The sequence below is a fragment of the Scleropages formosus genome, chromosome 10 (genome assembly GCF_900964775.1).
Source record: "Scleropages formosus chromosome 10, fSclFor1.1, whole genome shotgun sequence".
Classification (NCBI taxonomy): Eukaryota; Metazoa; Chordata; class Actinopteri; order Osteoglossiformes; family Osteoglossidae; genus Scleropages; species Scleropages formosus.
Window position 1 is genome coordinate 4,150,137 of NC_041815.1, and position 20,840 is coordinate 4,170,976.

Consider the following 20,840-nt stretch of genomic DNA (forward strand, 5'->3'; position numbering starts at 1 on the left):
CAATAAATAAATACACAAGACAGGATGTGGACACGGGTATGGCTGCGAGCTGTAGGCAGTTGTGGTGTAGTGTAGTGCTGGGTTAACTGTTTGACGGAGCCAGGTGGTCATTGGGAGGCAGATGGGTGTTGAGTAGCCTGACTGCCTCAGGGAAGAAACTGTTGCGGAGTCTGCTGGTGGTGGGACGGATGCTCCTGTACCTCTAACAGGGCGAGAAGTCTATGAGAGGGGTGAGAGAGGTCGTCCACAATGTTGGTGGCCTCGCGGATGCAGCGGCTTTTGTATGTGGAGTCGATGGCAGGATGAGGAACTACGATGATCTTTTCAGCTGTTCTTACCACTCGCTGTAGGGTCTTGCGGTCAGAGACTGTGCAGTTCCAGTACCACACACTGAGACAGCTGGTCAAGACGCTCTCTGTCGTCCCTCTGTAGAAAGTAGTGAGGATAGAAGGGGTGAGTTTGGCTCTCTTCAGCCTTCATAAGAAGTGGAGATACTGCTGGGCCTTCTTGGCTAGGCGGGTGGTGTTCAGGGTCCAGGAGAGGTCCACTGTCATGTGCACACCAAGAAACTTGGAGCTTTTGACTCTCTCCACAGTTGTTCCATTGATGTGCAGAGGTGAGTGGTCTACTCGGGTCCTCCTGAAGTCAGCAATTGTCTTTTTAGTCTTATCAACATTTAGAGATAGATTGTTGTCTTTACGCCATTCTGCAAGCTGGTTCGCCTCCCCTCTGTATGCTGACTCATCATTGTTGCTGATGAGGCCCACAACCGTAGTGTCGTCAGCAAATTTGATGATATGATTTGAGCTGTATTTTGCAGCACAGTCATGAGTCAGTAAGGTAAACAGCAGTGGACTGAGCGCACAGCCTGGGGGAGTGCCGGTATTCAGTGTGGTCGTGCTGGAGGTAGAGTTTCCGATCCTAACGGACTGGGGTCTCCCAGTCAAAAAGGCCAGGATCCAGTTGCAGAAGGAAGTAGTCAGACCCAGCAGGTTCAGCTTTGTAATGAATTTCTGAGGGATGATTGTGTTGAATCCCGAACTGACCCCTTTGTAGAGAAAATATGGTCAAATGTGCATTCAAATGTATACTCTGTTTCCTACAGGCTCCCGGATGTGCTGATTCCAACTGCTGAGACATTAAAATGAGTGACGCACTGCCGTCCAGCTGATTGCAATGTTTCATCGGTGTTGGAAACTATGGCCAAAAGTTGTTTTGCTCTCAGAGACCTGCGCATCCACTGTATAGCACAAGTATACTTGTAGACTGTGGAATGGAAGCTGCAACCATGGCGACAGTGGAAGGACCACAGGCACTGCCCATGCCAGTGCTGCCCATGAGGACCTTTCCAGTGCTGGATGACTCTACCGGAAAGGCTGTGGAAAACACCTCATCTCTCAGAGACAGCCTACCACATGGTAGAGGTGTCACCTTTGGATCTGGGCCCCTGGAGCGAGGCGTTTGGGAGCCTTCCAAGGACTGGGTGATAGAGAGCCACCCTAGTGGTGTCATGAGGGACTGTGATAATGGTCCGTCTGCCGCTCAGGGCTGTGCTACAGCAACATGGCCAGGCTTGAAGAAGTTACCTCCTAATATCACACTGCCAGGCTTCGCTGAAGAGACAGACAACACATCCAGTCATGGGTTTTCTCCTTGTGAATCAATCCATGGTTCTGATTCACTTGATTCCCTGGAAGGAGTGAGTCATCACCCCTCTGGTATCCTTACAGACAGCTGGATGGAAGGGGGAGTTCCAGCTACAGTGGGTCCACATTCGGAGCTCATCCATTCCTTATCCCAGCTGGGCCTGCTAGAGGAACTAGGCAACAGGCCTTGGGTACCTGGCCACCAGGCCAAAGAGGAGCATGCTCAAGATCTTCTGCGGTGCTCTTTAGAGCGCAGCGATGTGTTTTTGCCATCAGACACACCACAGAGAGCCTTTTCCATCCCCACACTCCTTGCCTGCCCTCATCCTCACAGACTAGCCCTCCCAGTAGTGTGTAGCCAGGCCCCTGAACCATCCTGTGCCCCACGGGAGCTCCCACACATTGTGAAGCTGAAGCCCAGTTCCATCGCATTCTCAAGCTGGAACTTCCCTGCCACCGCTGGCCGGACATCTTTGGTCTGTGGGAATTTAGATGGCAGCGCAGGGTCTTGCACTACGAGCAGGGACGTGCTCCCTGACCTGCTGCAACACGAGGCCCAGCAAGACGTAAGTGCACGTAATGCCAGATTTTAGCCTGTCCCTAAAAGTTACTGCAGCTTCACCGTGCCGGCATGTTCCAAAGGCATTTCCAGAAGGAGCTAAAATTCAGAAACAAGTACAGATTTTGGAAAGTGTGACTGAAAATAAATCTTATTTTATAATTTTCTGTACCAGACTTGCTCTCAGGAAAAATGTATGTTCTATTTATACATTTCAGCCAGATGTGCAATTTGGTGAGATTGCGGTATTGTCACATGTTATTTTTGCTGAGGCCGTGTTCAGTGCAGATTTTCAGATGGAGCTCGGAGGCCAGCGTGAGTCCAGAGTAAGGCTTTACGTAATGAATTCTGAGAAGCAGGCTGGTCTGTTTAATACCAGCATTGTGACGGGCTAAGAACAGTAAGCAGGACGTTCTTCTCTGTGAACCGCCTTCCAGATGCTCTTTCTAATTATATAACGCACATTGATAGCCTGCTCTCTCCTACATCCAGCAGCACATGGTGGCACAACGAGTAGCACTGCTGTCTCACAGCATCTGTGTGGTGTGAGGATGTGAGTTCAATCCCTGTTCAGTCTGTGTGGGATTTGTGTGTTCTCCTGTGTCTGTGTGGGTTTCTTCTGAGTGCTCTGGTTTCCTCCCACAGTCAAGAGACATGCTGTTGAGGTCCCCCCATAGTGTGTGAATGACAGAGAGACTGTGTTTCACTGGTATATGGATGAGTGACCCATTGTAAGTAGTGTATCTAGTGGTGTAAGTCACTTTGGTGAATAAGGTGTGAGGGCTGATAACACTGCATAGAGTTCATTGGAAGTTGCTTTGGAGGAAAAGTGTCTGCTAAATTGATAAATGTATGCATCAGATTTTCAAGGCAATAGACTGAGGAGTGGGGCAGTGTGGTGGCATAGTGAGTTGAATGGGGTCCTGCTCTCCAGTGGGTCTGGGGTTCAAGTTCTGCTTGGGGTGCCCTGTCCTGGGTGTGTCCTCTCCTCTTCCCCCAGCCTCATTGCCTGTGTTGCCAGGTTAGGCTTTTGCTCCCTGCAACCCCATATGGGACAAGCAGTTCAAACAATGTGTGTGTGTGTAGACTGAGTAGTGGCGAAGGACATGGATTGTAACCTGAAGGTCAGTTTTTAAGGTCCCAGAAGAGTCTACCTGTTGTACTCTTTACACTGGTGTTTTAGTTGTTCCCCACCATACAAAGTGGTGAAAAATTGCAAGTAGCTGTGGATGAAAGAGCTGCAGCTCAATAGTCAAGACTGATATTAACTTGTTTTAATGGACTTATGTTCAGCGGGTGTGGTGGTGCAGTGGGTTGGACCAGGTCCTGCTCTCCGGTGGGTTTGGGGTTCGAGTCCCGCTTGGGGTGCCTTGCGATGGACTGGTGTCCCATCCTGGGTGTGTCCCCTCCCCCTCTGGCCATACGCCCTGTGTTGCCGGGTTGGCTCCGGTTCTCCCTGACCCCATATGGGACAGGCGGTTCAGAAAGTGTGTGTGTACTTGTCTTCATGAAAATTAGTGAATATTTCAAAATTCATTCATTCCTGAAATATAATTAATTAATTTGTTTCATATTTGGACGAAGAATGCCGAGCACGTAAGAGTGAAAGAGCATGAGAAGCCGCTCTCTCTTTTCTTTTCTTCTTCCTCGTCCTACTCCTCCTCCTCATTGTGCTGTCTCCGCAGAACCAGCTTCAGGGTCCCGTAATTCTGAACTTCTGCTTCTACCGCACACGCCTCTGCATCCCGAAACAAGTCCGAGGAGGACTGTGACGCCCTCTCCCAAGCCATTCGACTACACCGTGACCTCCGTATAGGATTCCCTCACTTTTACAGTCGTGCTGTAAACCTGGACACACTTACTACGCATACCTGCGTGCACTTTATTGCTCACCGTAATGAGAGGAAACAAATCGTTCAATGGCACGCCTGTGGAAATAGGAAAGGGCAGCAGAAGCCGAAGAAGGTCCTCGCAGGGCTCGAGCTGGCCCTATGGACAGAAACGCGAAGTGTTTGGAGAAGGAGTTCAGGAATGCTGGGAATCCTGCTAAACGGTTCCTAAGCGGAGACAGCGGCTCGTTGTCCGTGGAGTGTGTTGAAACGCACAGCTCACCGTCTGTCTCCATCCGCCTTCGTCCTGCTGCTGGACTTACGCACTCAGGTGTTACTCTTGTGCCACATAGCCTTCTGCTTTTGTCTAAAAGACAGTTTACAGTTTTTAACTGCCTTGAAATGCTGGAGTGAAGCACCTTTGCAAAAGGTCAGCAGAGGTACCAGTGGAACTTGAACTGGCAACCTACTGCTCACAGTCTGTGTCCTTCACTACCACAGTACCTTCCCTTGGGCGACCTTAAATAATATGATCATGGAGGAATAATAAATTGGAAGCCTAGATCAGCAATGCTGTGGACTACCTTCGGGTAACATTAAGGCAAGAGAACAAACCTGCTTTGGCATTTAGCTAAAAGCGACTTTCTGTTGGTAGCATAAAATTTTCTACTTAATTTTCAGTGGCACCATGAAAGGAGGTTTTGGTGGAATGTCCAGCTAAGATCCAATGTTTTCTTTCCTGTTTTTGGTATTGTAGAATTGTAACGCGCAGTACTCTGGGCCCCATGACCCCTTTTTCTCAAGGACCTCCATCTCCATCCAGCCTTTCCGACCTCTTTTAGCCTTCTCACCCTCCCCAGCAGGCACTCACCCTCTTATAATCCCTGTCAGCTCCCACAACGGTTGAACACCTATTTTACGGTTTTCCCACAATTCCCAGCTATTTACAACAAATGTCTTTTCCTTCACGGGGGTGCAGTGGCGCAGCAGGTTTGGCTGGGTCCTGGTCTTGGGCAGGTCTGGGGTTCAAGTCCCACGTGAGGTGCCTTGTGATGGACTGGTGTCCCATCCTGGGTGTATCCCTCTCTCTAGTCTTATGCCCTGTGTTGCTGGGTTAGGCTCCAGTTTGCCGCAACCCCGCTTGGGATAAGCGGCTTCAGAGTGTGTGTGTATGTTTCTTTTCCTTCCCAAATATGACACTCCTTAGTAAGTCGGCTCATCACAGTATCTTTATTAAAGATGATGAAGATGTCCAGTGTCACAAGATGAAGTTCACTGGATTCACTGTTTTTTCCTTGAGCTATAAGAAGTTTGGTAGCAAAAAAAAAAAAAAACTATTTCACAGATTCAGTAATTTAGTTAAAGCCACAGCGGCCTCTATGTGAAGAACAGGGAGATTTCTAGAGTGCTGAACTTCAAGTCAGTACAAGGCAAAGGCAGATCTTAACTACGTTTACAGTTGGTGTTTGTGTTGCCACTCATCTTGAAGGCTGCAGACAGGTGGATGTGAAGAGAGTCCATCCCACCCTTTATACTGCCGGGGCAGAAAGTCTTCCAGATTTTGTTCTTCTCAGGATTTAACACAAGATGTCAGACAGTTTTTCCTGTTCTTTTTTTTTTTTTGCTGTACGTGCTGACACCAGGGGTACCCAGAAGAGAGGCCGGGGGTCAAAGCAAAGGGCCAAAGTTCCTCCAGAATACCCTATTGATGAAGAGTCCCTTGAATTGACCCTTGATGAAGAGTCCGTTCTGCTCATTTCCATCTCGTGTGCAAACGTGCATCTCAGAATGTGGACAGGATGAGCGTGCGTGCCAACCTCCCTCACACACTTGTCAGGGTTCAACATAAGAGGGTGCTGTTGCTGTGCGTTACACTCTGCCAGCCGCCATGTGTCAGCCACCTTCCCAATATCCCTCTGTCCCTCTCAGTCCCATTCATATCTGCAGTGTGGTTTATGGATAGACCTCTACAAAGAAATGGACCCCCCCCCCCCCCCCCCGCCAGATGTGTGTGCCACACAGTGGCTCAGAGGGATCGGCTCCAGTGCCTGTACCACCACTAGGTGTTACGCGGTTCCCTGTTCGGGAGCTTGTGTTACAAGGGTCCCTTGTGTGTGCATGTGAGAGTGTGACTGCCTCCTCCAGCTCGCTCTTGGGCGCTCGACGTGGGTGGCACAGTGAGGGCAGAGCGCCCGGAGCCGCCATACGGCTGAACCGCTTTGCGTCTCATTTCCATGACAATTGACGAAGGCTGCGGTTTTACAAAGCGGCCAGTTTTCACCACTGAAGTTGTGGTCTTCCCGGGGTTTATCTCTCCCTAAAGATAGCATCAGCAGACGGATGTGTTGGGGAAATGTGCACGAGTGGGGTTGGGTGACCCATGCCTGCACGGTTACCATGGCGGGGCTTTTTCCCACCTAGGAGACTGAACGGGGGGTGGAGGGAGCCTGCTGTCTTACACGGGGCTTGGCGTGCCCTCCAGAATTCCTCTCATTCTGCGCAAAGGCGCATGCCTTCCGAACCCCCAGCATGCAGTGTGGCCAACTGTCAGCGGGGACACAGACACCGCGAACGCAAATGTGACATTTATTTGGCTCGGATGCCTGTCAGCCTGGAGATGCTGGCACTTTGGAGGGGAGGGGAGGGGAGGTGGGAGTTGGGCTCCTGGGGCTCTTTCCACAGGGTTAGGCTTACCAAGCCACAGAGACAAATAAGCTTAAGCGAAGGCAAAAATAGACATTTAAAGACTTTTAAAACCCATTTTGCTGCTTGTTTATTAAGACATTTTTAGATGGAACACACACATCGCGCACTGGGTGTGAATACCGCCGGAATTCGTGTTTAGTTTTTATTCGGCCGTTATTAAAATCTAAGTCGGCGAAATGGAAACCTTAAACCTGTTTATTTATTTATTTCGTTTAAAATGGCCAAAAGAAAAGGACATTTCTTGCCTTTAAAAAATGCGTTGGATTCATTTTAGCCATAAACCTCCCTTTTAAAAATTGCTAGCTGGAGTCTGAGGTGCAGCCTCGGTTGTAATGCTTGTAAGTTAGTGGTGATGGGGAGGTGTGGGGTCATGGGGTGGGGTACCAGTGTCCTGCCTGACCCTTCTTGACCCCGGGGACATATCCTGGAGTGGAATTCTCCAAATCTGGTCATTGCTTCAGGACTGAACAGAGGGAAAAATGACATTCCCGCTGCGGCCGAGATGTCCTGCAGCGTGAGCACACCCTGGCGCCACGGCACGGAGAACTGGCCAGCTTCCTCGCAACAGCCACGGCAGCCCCTGGTCGCCGTTTCTGGGAAGCAGGGGTGGCGACTGTGGAGCTCCTCTGCCCCTTGGAGGGACACCAACAATAGTCTTGAGACTAACTTGTTCCAGTCTATGGGGTGTTTGGTTTTTCGGGGAATGGAGTGGCCTCTCTCTCTCCCATCCTTTCCACATTCCAGCCAGTTTTCCGAGCTGGCCGGGTGGGATCGCACGCAGACAGCAGGCCCTGTGGGTCTCTCTGTCCCTCCCAGGGATGACGCCCCCTCAATGGGGCGATTGTGCAGGCCTGAGTGTAGGGGCCATCAGGACCCAGGGGCCGGAGCCCGTCACACTCAAGCGCCTGGCTCACATTTACTGGAACGCATTCCAGGAAATGAACAAACAGCTTTGAAGGCCTGGAATATTTGGAGTTGGGGCTGTTGTGCAAAAAGCCCCTGTGAGACTGTCTCACAAGCCTTAGTACTCAAAACAACCGCCCTAGAGCCACTCCACACCCCTCGACCCCCACCCAGCTATAGCAATGACATTCATTTGTGGCTCAGCGATGGAGGCGTTTCCTGAAAACGCGTGACCTCCAGCCTTTGGATTCCCTAACGCTGGTCACGTAATGTGTTGCAGGGGATCTATTTTTTGCTCCAGAGAACAGTGAAAGCAAAGGCGAGAAGTTCAGACACCTGTCACGCTCATGCACACTCACCCAGTGTCCCTCAGCTGCAAACTAAAGCCATCATTCTTCCCCTACAGGGGATGTTTGCTGCAGTGGGGGCCTCCAACAGCCTTAAAATGCTCATGTGCTTCTCTGTTGGGCTCCAGGGTTTAGTGGGAGGATCCTTCTGTTTTTAAAGTCGCACTTTGATCCTAATTCTGTTTCTGCTGATTTTGGCTGTGAATAACTCTGATTAGTGGTGGATCAGGGTATACTCTGTGTCCAGCATCATCATGAAGGTGAGCTTACGCATCCAAAGATGAGATCGGGCTTCCCGTACTGGCATCGCAAGACAACTGTGACATTTCACTCTTTGATCCCATCTATCCTGACTTGGAGTTGTGGTTCTCTCTGTTGGGAACCATCCCATTATTACATTATTCATCAGATTAAGACTGTTTTATCCTAAGCAGCTTAAAAGGATCGAAGTCTGAACATGTGGATATCAACTTAGACAATTCAGCTTTGAGGATAAGAGTTGTGCTTGAGGATAACACATCAGTTCCCTCGGGTTTGAACCTGCACACTTATGCTGCGGGACAGACTCTGTGGGTCTTTAACAAGCTTGACATTTTAGGATAATCACCAGGTGTTCAAATGCACCTCTGCAAAACTGCAGCTTTCTTCATATTCTGTAATTTCTCTTTCCACAATCCCCTCTTACCCAACCCCTACCATAGGAGTCACCACTGGTTCTGTCTTCCTGGTCCAAGACCATGACCCATCTGATGAGAAAGCTGGACCAGCTCAACGTGGACATCGAGGAGGCCTTGAGTGGTAGCTCATCACCCACCGACACACCCAGTGTCACGCGGAAGTGGCCCGTGAGTGGTCTGACTGGGACAGGGGTGGGGTGCACTCAGCAAGGCACAGATTTTGTCTCCTGTACAGCAGTAGTTATTGAAAATGCACCGAGGGAAAAAACGGTGCACTTTAAGAACAGATAGATTAAGAACACGCTAACTCGTGTTGAGCTCCATTAGATAATGTTGCTGTTATTATTCATAAAGAGGTTAAAACAAGTGAAACAAAGTGAAAGAAAAACTGGAAACATAAGAGAAAATAATATAACAGCCAGAGAGCATATTTGCAAAATGTCAGTTATGGAGGTTGAGAAATAGCAACAGGCCTCCCATCTAACATTTTAATATCGCTATAAATTAAGTATTTCTTCTGACTATTTGGGTGTGTATTGTAACCTGTTTCAGCTGAACATACCATGTATCACGCAGTTATTATCGTGGTTTTATTATCACTGATTGTGCCTTTGAAAGTTCAGAAAAAAAAAAAACGAGATAATTTTGGCTTTTGCAGAATTTTACGTCTATTCTAAGAGACAAACAAAGAATCCTCTATTAATCCACACCCTTCAACATGTCTTGCATTCCAGATGTAAACATTTTCGTCATCTGCTAATGTTTAACTGCTCTCCTTAAAGGCTTTGCTTTGTGCCGTTTGCGGCGTCATAAAGCCCCTAATTTGGCTCCACCGCAAATTCTTTCTGCAGTTTTTTTTTGCACAATTTAATTCGAGAAACATTTTCATACATCGGATCTTATGATACTAATTCCATCTAGCAGTCCAGTTATTTCTGCTTCTTGCCCCAGATAATTAAATTAGCAGTATCATTTTGCCTGTGAAAGGAAGTCTCCAATAAAAGGTCCTCCCTACTTTCACCATGTAGGGAATTTATTGGCCTTTGGAGTCACATTTAGTTCCTGATGAAGACAAACAGCCCCTTTCTACACTTCCTCCTTCTGTTTTTAAACACAGCCAGTGTTTGTGTATGTACCTTTCATTCAACTGTCATACAAGACAATTTCGCGGTGTCTTTGTCTGGTTTGTGGATCCCTTATCTTTCTCAGATGTGTTTTTACACATATTGGTTCATACATATATTGGCATAACTTGTGTCATACAACTTTTTATCAGCAGAAATTCTCAGCTCTTTATTACATTGGAATTTTTCCCTAGAATGCTTTAGAAATGTACCAGTGCAGTTGCATTACTATCTAAATGTTTTCTAATATTTACTCTGCTAGAGAAGGATGCAGTCAGTTGAGGTTAACGCCAAGAGTTAGAGAAAGAAAGAAAGAAAGAAAGAAAGAAAGAAAGAAAGAAAGAAAGAAAGAAAATATTGAGTGAATTATTGCTTTTTATGAATTATGGAGAGAATTGTGCTTTAGTAGTGATAGAAATGGCCTCATGTATGTTTGCGTGTGAGTCCGAGCTGTATGTGTGTGGCCAAACTCTAATTATTTGTATATCTGGAAGTCCCTTAGTTGGGATGAGTTCAGGCTGTGTGTGTTAATATGAGCCACGACTATTTAATCCACCCCTCGGTATCCATTGGTCCATCACTTGACTTCTTGAGATTGCAGTCTCACTCTCCCTTGAGTCCATTCTCTAACTCTTCCTTCAGTTAAACCATTCTCTCCCCCTGTCGTCAGTGCTCTTTGTCTCTTTCTCCGTCTTTGAGATGTTTGGTTATGCAGCCTCATGCTCTGAGTTCCTAGCATCTGCATCAGTTAAGTCCAAAGTTCTTCACTCTCTTCCCTTCATTTCTATGCTCTTGTTAGACTCAGTATGAGTTGGACTGCTGTTCCCAGCAGGGCTGGGGCTGGAGCTGGAGCTCCTAGGACAGATGTGCCATTGTGCCTTGGGGGCCACCCGCAGGACCGTGCGACCAGTGGTCCACAGAAAAGCCTCTCTCATGTTAGCTTACGCCATCTCGCTGACCCTCACAGCACATATCAGGAGGAACAAAAGCGGCTTTTTTTTCGATCTGCTTGCATCCACAGCACAGAGAGTGCTGTTGTGCGTGTGTTTGTGTGTGTATGTATGTGCCCGACGTTGCCATGATTTAATCTGGTACAAAGAAGTGCAGCTGTACACTGTGTGTACTCTCCCAGGCTCTGGCTCAGTCCCGCTTCTCGTCTCTTGAGAGCCAATTCTGAGATGTACCGTTGACTAGATACGTCAGAACAGAGCTCCCCTCATGCGTGCTGGACTACATCTTAGCTTTTCACAGTCTCTGTCCAGTCCGTTTTTTAGTGTTATACACCATCAAATCAGATCATTTGCTGTGTTTTTTTTCTTTCCATGCGATTGACCTTGTTTCCTGTTCCCTGCGGCAGCAGTAGACCCCATCCTGTCCAAGTCTCTTGCGGCCGGCATCATAGCCGCTGCTGAACGTTGTTCTGTTGTTGTTGTTCCAGTCGGCCGCTGTCTCGGGGACCGCAGCTCACCGAGCCTCAAGCGACCACAGTGAACTCCGCAGCGTGGACGACACAGGATGCCAAAACCCGGATAGCCTCTCCGCCCTGCACCAGTCTGCTGTAGAAGCCAAACCTCATCCCAGGAAAAGAGAGGTAAGGACTGCTGGATGTTCCTTACACACCCTGCCTGCTTTCCAACTTAATGTCATCAAGCAAAGCTCTCGACTGGTTTCTTCCTCTTCTTCTTTTTGCATGCAGACTCATCCTGCTGTCTCTTGTCTGACTGTCAATAACTGCGACAGGAATCAGTGAATCTGGACCTTTTTTTTAGTTTTGACAGTGATTTTGAAATAGTTCAGCTGAGTACGTAGTAGACTGAGGGCTGTAGGAGCGGCCACTCGTAAACAGGATCACTCACACTTGGATGTGTGAGTGGTGTGTACCATCCAGGTTGTGCTCTGCGGTATGTCGGTTACACAATGGCCAGGTGCGAGCAGAAGTTTCCTGTAGGGCAGGGACACAGGCCCGCCAAAAGACTTCATTCGAAACAGGTTTCACATCACAGAAAGCCCACGAAAGACCCGTGTTCTCAATTTGAAGTAATAAGGACAAGGCGGAGCTGTGGAAACACGTTACACGATCCTGGGTCCTCAGCCTGGGACCCTTCAGTGGGCTTAATTATGCATATAATATAATGTGGATTTGTGTATTCAGGCATATTGTTGAGCTTCCACTGGCAATAAAAAAGGAATGTGTCAAGTGCTTATTGAAAACAAACCTTTTTCTTTGCATTCTTGTTTTTTATGCATTTTTTCCTCTTTGTGCTTTGTGCTATCAAGTTCTGTAAAATGACCATATTTCCAGCTGTACCGAGTGAACGTAATACATCCCCAGCTGTCAGACATTTCACGTGGGTTTTATAAATATTGTGTAAAGCTGAATCCCTGACGGAAAATGACCAGTTGTACTAATCCGAGGCTGGGTGAGAAGCGTAACAGGAATGTGTCTTCGGCTGTCCCAAAGCTGGGCTTCCTCTTGTCCGCAGGCTCAGATATGCCGCCCACCCCTGTAAATATTTGAGGTCTGCATTAGGCTTAGCGCCAGGCAATGCTATGGTAAACAAAGATTATATAGCGTTTAGCGGGAGCGCCGGGGTAAATCTTGGCACTAGGTGGAACGGGACGGCGTGGAGGGCACGGAGATTTACAATATGTATCTGGGGTCAGGTGAGAACTGAGAGGAGAAAAGCCTTATTGTTTTCTTAAGAGCATCTGACTCTGAGCATCAGTTACAGCTCGAGACCCCAGTCACACGTGACTGTGAATACTTACTGCTTGCTGTAAACACGTCTGCTGAAAATAGCTCAAAAAATTTTGTGGGCTTGCATCGGTGAGGAGTTTTTTTAAAAGGATAAAACAGGAGGACAAAAAGTAAAAAAATGATCCTGTACAAACATTAGATTTGTGAGGATTTTGCCCATGGAGCCTAGAGATGAGGCAGTCCTTGCAAGATGCTCATTGTCGATGATAAATCACCCTCATTTATGGTATATATGGTGTTATCATACACTTTAGCACTACCTTTGCAATGGGCATATTAATAATGGGAAGATGAGAAACTGTACCTGCTGAAACGGTTCCAAGCTGTCTTACTCAACTGGACTAAACTTGGAGTTTTAATGTAAGTAAAAACTTTTTGCACTGAATGTAGTTTAAAATAAGATTTTTTTTTAATTAGTGTGAATGGATAACAAATATGTTACTTGCTTCTAATCTATTATATAACAGCTTTATGTCAAGTTTTCCAACATTCTGCTGAATATTAATTCCGGACTCTAGAATTAGAATTTTGATTTTTGTAACTGGGGACTTCATTGAGTGATGCAGCAGTGATTTTACGTATACAGGTTTTTTCGCAGTTTATTATATATATTATAATTATATAGCAGGAGAAGGGACAGATGACCCCAATGGTAGGTATGCACTTCTTTAAGACCTAATCATGTGCTCTAGTTGTAGAGAAGAGATTAAGTTGAGAAAGAAGAGAACCTCTTCTCTGTAATAAATGTATTCACACTGAATACAGCAGTAGTGTTAAAGTTCTACTATATGATGCTTTGTATTACACACATTCTTGGGTGTTCCTGTCATGTCTGCTTTAGCTATGGGAACACTGCCTTTCCTTCAGACTGGGGAATTTAGCCAGATGTGTTTGTGTTAATCCCCACATAGCTGCGGCGAGGCAGTGCTAGGTACGTTTTGTAGCCGTCGTGGTGGGAATCGCGGTAAAACATTCTGGCAGGACTGTAATGAGACAGTTGAAAGGGTAATTGGATTGGAGTGCAGCAGAATGACTTGGCTTTGTGCGATCTGGGCGAAATGAAGCCTGGTTCTCAGAGCAGATTACTGCCTTCGGAAAGCTGAGCGAGGCCATCGGAAGTCCGTGAACACTTCTGCTAACAGCAACACGCTGCGGAAAATGGCAGCAAGAAAGAGACTGAACCTTGCGGAACCGCAAAATCATTGCTTACAGAGCCATGCTTCAGAAACAATGACACAAAGACAAAAATCAGAGAGGTGAACATCAACCTTTTCTTCGGCATTCGAATAAGTGTACAGTGAGTCTTGGCTTGAGGCCTGTAGCAGCTGCTTGTATATGGAAAAATATATAGAGAAAAGCCATTATCCCTTGATCTGACTGTTAAATATAAACTCTGGATTATTCTTCTTATGGGCCCATTGGGTGGGCGTTGCAATCCTACAGAAAAGTAAAGCTACATATGTGATGGAGACTGGAAAACTTTTGCACTGATCGACCGAAGATCCCTTGTTCGGTCCATGGTGGATGAAAATGTCGGAAACATCATTTGCCTCTAGCCAAAGTGCCATCTTCTACAAGGTGGGATTCACTGTGTGAAGGAAAGCTTGGAGATACTGATCCACCACTAGTACCTCAGCCTGCTGTGCAGTAATTGAAATCGATGGCTTTTCGCTAAGATGCACGGTTTCAGTTAAAGGAGAAATGCAGAACTGACCCTGAGAAACCGACTGAACCCCTTGCAACCCTCATCTACAGCATCTACAGGATGGGGGCTTAACCTGCAAGTGTTGCACACAAAGGGGAATAGAGGGGCACCGGTGAGTGCCCTCCCTGCTCTGTCTTCCCCTGAAACAGGTGTCCCTCTGGGGGGCGAGTGGATGGGTGGAGAATGGATGACCGAGCTGGGTGCTGCTTGGGGCCAGCGGGAGCCAGATTTGTTCCACTCAGTGAAGGGTTAAGCCACCATCTGTGTGTTGCACAGGACGTGTGACTGCGCTGTGGCAGGCAGTCTGCATGTAAGCTGTCCAGAAGTGGGCCTCTTTCTCCCACCCTTATCGCACTGGCATAGGTACGCCGCAGAAGTCCGGCTGTAGTGAGAGTGTGGGCGTGAGTGAAATTGATTTGATTCAAGGGGCTCTGAACCTGGGTCCGGACAGATGCCCCCCCGACTGGAAAATTCACCACAGTAGCTCAGGACCTGAGGACCCTGCTCTGTCTTGTCTCTTTCAGAGTGGGTGTGTCCTCAAAGTGGCCTCCCAGCTGCAACAGGACGGAATTCTCGTTCCTGGCCTTCAATGCCTCTCTTATTCTGGGCCTCCAAGGCGGTGAAATGACCTCCATTAGAGTCATTATTAAACCATGAATAACACCCCCTTTGGTGTTTTCTTCTTTTTGACAAAACAGCAGCCCTGTTGAGGACAGGCCCACACCACGCTACAGTACTCTCACAAGGCCAGCTCAAACCCTGCACTCGCTCCGTTCTTTTCCACATGTATTAAAGCCTTGATCTCTTGATAAAGCTGTGAAGTTTCAAGCTGTGGCAAATCCTGCCCTCCCCTCCACCCCCGCTGTCCCTACCACCACCCAGGAGCCTCGGAAAAGGGAGACTTCTTCTTTGTGCTGGAAATCGATTGAAACGGCATACGTCCTCCCTTCACCAAGCTCCTCGGCACCCTGCCCACCCTTCGCCTCTCCAGGCAACACAGCTCAGCACACCTGAAAGCACTCTGCTGAGGGATAAAATGCTAATCTGGCCCCAGAGAAGGTCTGGCCTGGTGCCTGGGTGCACTGGCCGATTTCTCAGCTGGGTTCATCTGCAGCTTAAAGGCAGGGGCCAGTTGGGGCTCTTCTTTCACCTGCATCATCATCTGCATGATTGGGATTTGGAGAGCAGTGCAAATGTAATCAGTGAGCATTCCAAAGCTGCACACCAGCTTCTGAAAAGAAAAACAGCTTCACTCAAGTTTAATTTGGGGTAATTCATTTTCCTACTCCTTCAATGTGTTGACAAAGTAGAAATTGAATTAAGCCCATTCAAGAGGGCCCATTCGTGAGATGTTTTTCATGTGCACAACTAGAACCGTTCCTTACCTGCTGATTTGCCACGGTTTACCTTTCATGTGTGCTCGTGGGAAAAGGCAGTGTATTTATTAGGGCACTTTAGATGTGTCCATCACATTTAAAGTAATTTCACCTGGACTGTCACCAAAATACTGGCGCAAATTGGGTTTGCGTCTCTCATCATGCAGTTCTTTTTGCTTGAGCCTCTCCTGCGAGCACATAGTATTTTAAAAGTACAGGTCGTTTTAACGTCTTTGTGTGCCTGACACCCAATTACTGTTTCTGTAGAAACTACAATGAACATGACTGACTTCTTTTTTCTACTATCATAATGGAATTTAGGCTTTCTGGTCATAAGTGGTCAAGACCCCTACTAAATTTAACAGAGTTTCCTGTTGAGAAGCTTCAATAAAATAGGAAGGTCGATGAGACTGTACCTCGGGGACCACATCTGGCTCGGCCAGCAGATTCCAGCTGACTTTGAAAACTGATCCTGGGAGTTTTTTTTTTTTAGAGAGAGGGAGTGGAGAAGGTGTTGGGGGAAGGGATATGGAGGCAAAAATATTTCTGGGTTCTGCCTTTTGAATTTCTAACTCTGAGATTTGGTCATTTGGCATTAGTTCTGCATGGGCCCCCAAATGGCTCCGTGGGGTACACCCGTCAACCCCATCAGAGAAGATTTGTCTTCAGAACTGCACTTTCCTGCTTCTACATTTGGAATGCCTTTCTAAAGATTTTATGTATTACCAGATAATATTTTCCATAGCTTTTCCACTGTGACCAGAACATGCTTTTGATTAGTTGTGCATGCCAAATAAAAACCCCAAAGGTGAAAGATTTCACAGACCGCACTACAGAATTCTTACTTCTGATGCACACCTGAGAGAACAGCTTAGATGTTTTCTCAATGTGTTGGAATCAACTAAAGGAGTGCGTGACATTCATGCACATACCAGGCAATTTCTACTGTGAGAAGTTAAATTTGGTAGACATTTTACTTTCGTGTGTCTTCCACTTCAATTTTGAGAGACTTTGTGCATCCATAATCCTCTTTCTTGGAACTGCAGTTCTGCAGACCATCTCATTTTTGTTATGGGGCAATGTTATGTCAATGAGTGTTTCAAAGTTTGCTGCTATATCAGCATTTCTTAAGGAACTGTCAGCTGCCTATGGGATGCTTTTTGCCAGCAGTGACAAATGTGCCACACCCTGTGTCCTGTAAACCAAACAGTCCATTTGACAGGGCATGGCAGGACAAAGAAACAGTATGGAAATGTCGGAACAGTCACTAGTCTCCATCCATATCACTCATGGTTAACTTTGAAATTTAAAAAAGATGCTGAGGTCAAATTAAATGCTCCAGTAACTTAACACAGCTTGAAGATTTGTTAATGAAACAACAAAGCTTTGATTAATAGCTTGTCTCTTGGATTGCGATGCATTACATTATTATCATTGTTTCACTCTGCTGATGATCATGTTGAGGAGTTTTGTCACTGACAAATTAGCCTGCTTCAAGTGGGTCATGACACTTGTACCTACATGTGATGGAGTGGTAGTCGCTGAAAACCACAGTCACCTTGGAAACTTGGCTTCATATTGCGTTAATGAAACCTGTTTTTGCCATTGTTCATAAATTTAGCTGTGCTATTTCTGTTAACACATTAAATAAAAACTGGTTGAAGTGAAGGGCTGGCATTATGGGCAGTGAGTAGCGGCGCTGCCTCATGGTGTCAGCTGATCAGGTATAAGCTCGAACCTGACTCAGTCTGTATAAAGATTGCATGTTCTACTTGTTACCTCTGGGTGCTCTGGTTTCCTCCCACAGTCAAAAAACATGCAGTTTAGATGATTTGGTGATGCTCATTTGCCCATAGTGTGTGAATGAGTGTGTGCGCATGTGGTTATCCTTTCGTGGACAGGTTCCGCATCCTCAGATGTGGACAAGCAATTAACGAAAATGGATGGATGAAGGATGGTCAAAAAGTGGACTACAATATTTTATTGTTTTCTTGAACGCTGAACCTAATACAGCTGTTTCCATCTGTAAAGTGTACTGTAGTATACTGTATTTTCATCTGTGAAATAGCACTGCTTTTTTTGAGAGATGAATATGGTTCTGAGCACTGTGAAAACATTGTGAAACAGTTGAGTTTGTAATAAAACCTTACTTAAAATCTTCAAGGCATAAGATAGTAATGGCATCAGTCATTAAGCCATATAAATCATATATGGACATGGAGGGTGGTGTAGTGGTTGGAGCTGCTGCCTTTGGACCCAGAAATTCCTGGTTTGAATTCCACCTCTGTGTCTGCGTGGGTTTCTTCCGGGTGCTCCAGTTTCCTCCCGCAGTGCAAAGACATGTTGTTCAGGTACACTGGTGACTCTAAGTCACTCCTAGTGTGAGTGACAGAGAGTGTGTTTCACTGATGTGCGGATGAGTAACCCATTTTAAGTTGTGTATCTTACTTATCTTGCATTCAAGCCACTCTCAGAATCTGAAGTCTCCGACCTTCTGATATCACATAGACCCGCCACCTGCTCGCTAGATCTGATCCCATCCTCACTCCTACAGACCCCGCAACTCTCCACCTCGCTAAGATCATCAACTCCTTGGTCTCCTCTGGCTGCTTCCCATCTGCCTTGAGAACTGCTCTCATTTCACCTCGGCTAAAGAAACCCTCTCTGGATCCTAACTCTGTCCAAAAATATAGGCCAGTCTCCCTCCTCTCTTTTCTGTCTAAAACTCTAGAACAAGCGGCCTGTGATCAACTTTCTGAATTCCTCACCCGGAACCATCTCCTCGATGGATATCAGTCTGGATTCAAAGTTGGTCGCTCCACGGAGACAGTTTTCCTAGTAGTGTCTGATGCTCTCCAGTCGGCCAGAGCTGCCTCCCTCTTCTCGGGCCTCACCCTCCTCAACCTGTCTGCAGCATTTGACACTGTCAATCTTCAGATTCTACACTCCTCTCTTAGTCATCTTGGGATCAAAGGAACGGCACTAAGATGGTTTGAGTCCTACCTATCCGACAGATCCTATCAAGTGGTCTGGCGGGCCTCCCGTTCTTCTCCTTTGCCTTTCTCAACTGGTGTTCCGCAGGGTTCGGTACTGGGTCCTCTGCTCTTCTTGATCTACACCTACTCCAAAAGACAAGGCAAGAATTGGGATCTGGGACAGGGTCAAAGAATCGAGGCACGAACGTCATCCTGAGGGATAATCCGATGTTGAAGCCACAGTATAAAGCACGTAGACAAGGGCGTCGGGATTTGGGGACGAGGAAGCAGGGCTAGGGATATGAGGCAGGAACACAGAGCAAGTGACGACCAAGGGGCAGATTGCAAACACAGAAGGGTTGGTTGTCTTGATGGAGATTCTACAACCTGGGAGTGGTGGTGTGGCGTCTTTTATACTTGCCCATGATTATTTCTGCCATGTGCGCTCAGCTGAGGAATGACGATAAGATAAACAAGGCAAATAAATAAGACATTTGGCAGTATACTAGAGTACTACATTATCTATGCAGTTATTAAAGCTCTAAGTAAGCACAGAGGAAAGGAACAAAAAACTCCAAACCGAAAGTCAGGAGAAAAGAGACCTCTGGGGGTCCAAGTGCCAGTGGCTGCCTACCCCTCCTGGGTATTCTAGATTAAATAAAACTGTCCTTGGCTAGGGAGTGGAGCATTACAATAGCATTACAAAGCATTACAATAGTCGAGCCTACTTGAAACAAAAGCATGAACCAATTTCTCAGCATCTTTCTTACACAGGGATTGCCTTTATTTAGCAATGTTTCCCAACTGATGGAAGCACAACCTCGTCAATGTAGTAACATGACAAATTATATGTTTCTGTCCAAGAAGTCGCCCAAGTCCTTAACACAATCTGTGTGCTTGAAGCTAATACCATTGTTAGCAAAGATTAGTCTGATTGTGTCAAGAGTTTCAGCATCACAACCCATGACATGTACAGTACCTCTGTTTTACTGGCATTCAGAAATAAAAAATGATTACTCATCCATCCTGTAATGTTATATTGCAAAAACAGTTTCAGTTGAAGACACAACATGTGATGGATCTTCAGGCTTAAACAAAACATATCTCTGTGTCATCAGTGTCTAATATAACTTTCTTGAAAACAAAATTGATATTCAATATAATTTTATATTGCATTAAAATTATTTTCAAGATTAAAGTAATATAACATTCAGGTGAAACACTGAAAAAAATTAACCCAAAAATACATATTGCACAGAAGATTAAAATACCAGACAGCTGTCAAGTGTTTTCAGACAATAAATATACATTTTGAGACAATAAATATACTTTAGGCTCTCCTTTTTTAACTAATAACTTCTGATACCCTCATTCTCCCTAAAAGCATTAAATATTTTCACAGCAGATATATACCTTGAAATAAGATACACACACACATTTTCAGAACCGCTTGTCCCATACGGGGTCGCGGGGAACCAGAGCCTACCCAGTAACACAGGGCGTAAGGGACACACCCAGGACAGGACGCCAGTCTGTCGCAAAGCACACCAAGCAGGACTTGAACCCCAGACCCATTGGAGAGCAGGACTGTGGTCCAACCCACTGCCCCACTGCGCCACTGCACCCCCTTGAAATAAGATACTTTCTTATAAATGTTTTCTCTTTAACTGAAGTTTTGTGCTGACTTGCAGTACCACTGTTTAAAAATGATCACATACTGTAAGTTAAAGTACCGTGTTATCTGGCAGCTTGATCACGCCCTTAATCACTCTTCCACCTCTGGCAGCTTGGTGGTCCCATTCATTGAAGCAGTCCAAAATTGAAAAGTCCATAGGTTCTGTGTTTCGACACAGGTGTGGTGGAATGAGATCCCTTTCTCCCTCAGAACTACTGTGTGTTTTCCAGAATTTGAGAAAAGTCTCAGAACACATTTCTTTCTCTCCTGATTTCCTAACAGCTCTGTAAACAACCACCTTTTTATTTCCTATCAATTCCATAGGGGGTTATGAAAATTTAGTCTTTAAAAAAAACATGAAACTGAAACGTAAGTGACCCGTACGTCTACTCTGCACAGTTTTTGAGACGTCCTCGAAATATCTGATGATTTTCTTTCAGCTAAAGGGAATCTGTCACCCCACAGAGCAGGGCAGTTCAGAACTGTCCATTGCTTTCCGCGAAGGATGTTGTATGGGGATGATTTTTTGCAGGGCTGTCTGTGCAAGACAGGGGGGTGCG

The 20,840-nt window shown here is 46.3% G+C and overlaps 1 protein-coding gene across 1 annotated transcript in view; it reads left to right on the top strand.

Moving 5' to 3' along the window:
* Window positions 1-1,127: 1,127 nt before the first annotated feature.
* Window positions 1,128-20,840, top strand: part of stard13b (StAR related lipid transfer domain containing 13b) — an 85,503-nt gene continuing 65,790 nt past the window's right edge. The window contains exons 1-3 of the mRNA XM_018764518.2: window positions 1,128-2,212; window positions 8,692-8,835; window positions 11,230-11,382. Coding sequence (XP_018620034.2) covers window positions 1,274-2,212; window positions 8,692-8,835; window positions 11,230-11,382 — 1,236 coding nt within the window. The 5' untranslated portion in view covers window positions 1,128-1,273. The remainder of the gene's footprint in view (window positions 2,213-8,691; window positions 8,836-11,229; window positions 11,383-20,840) is intronic.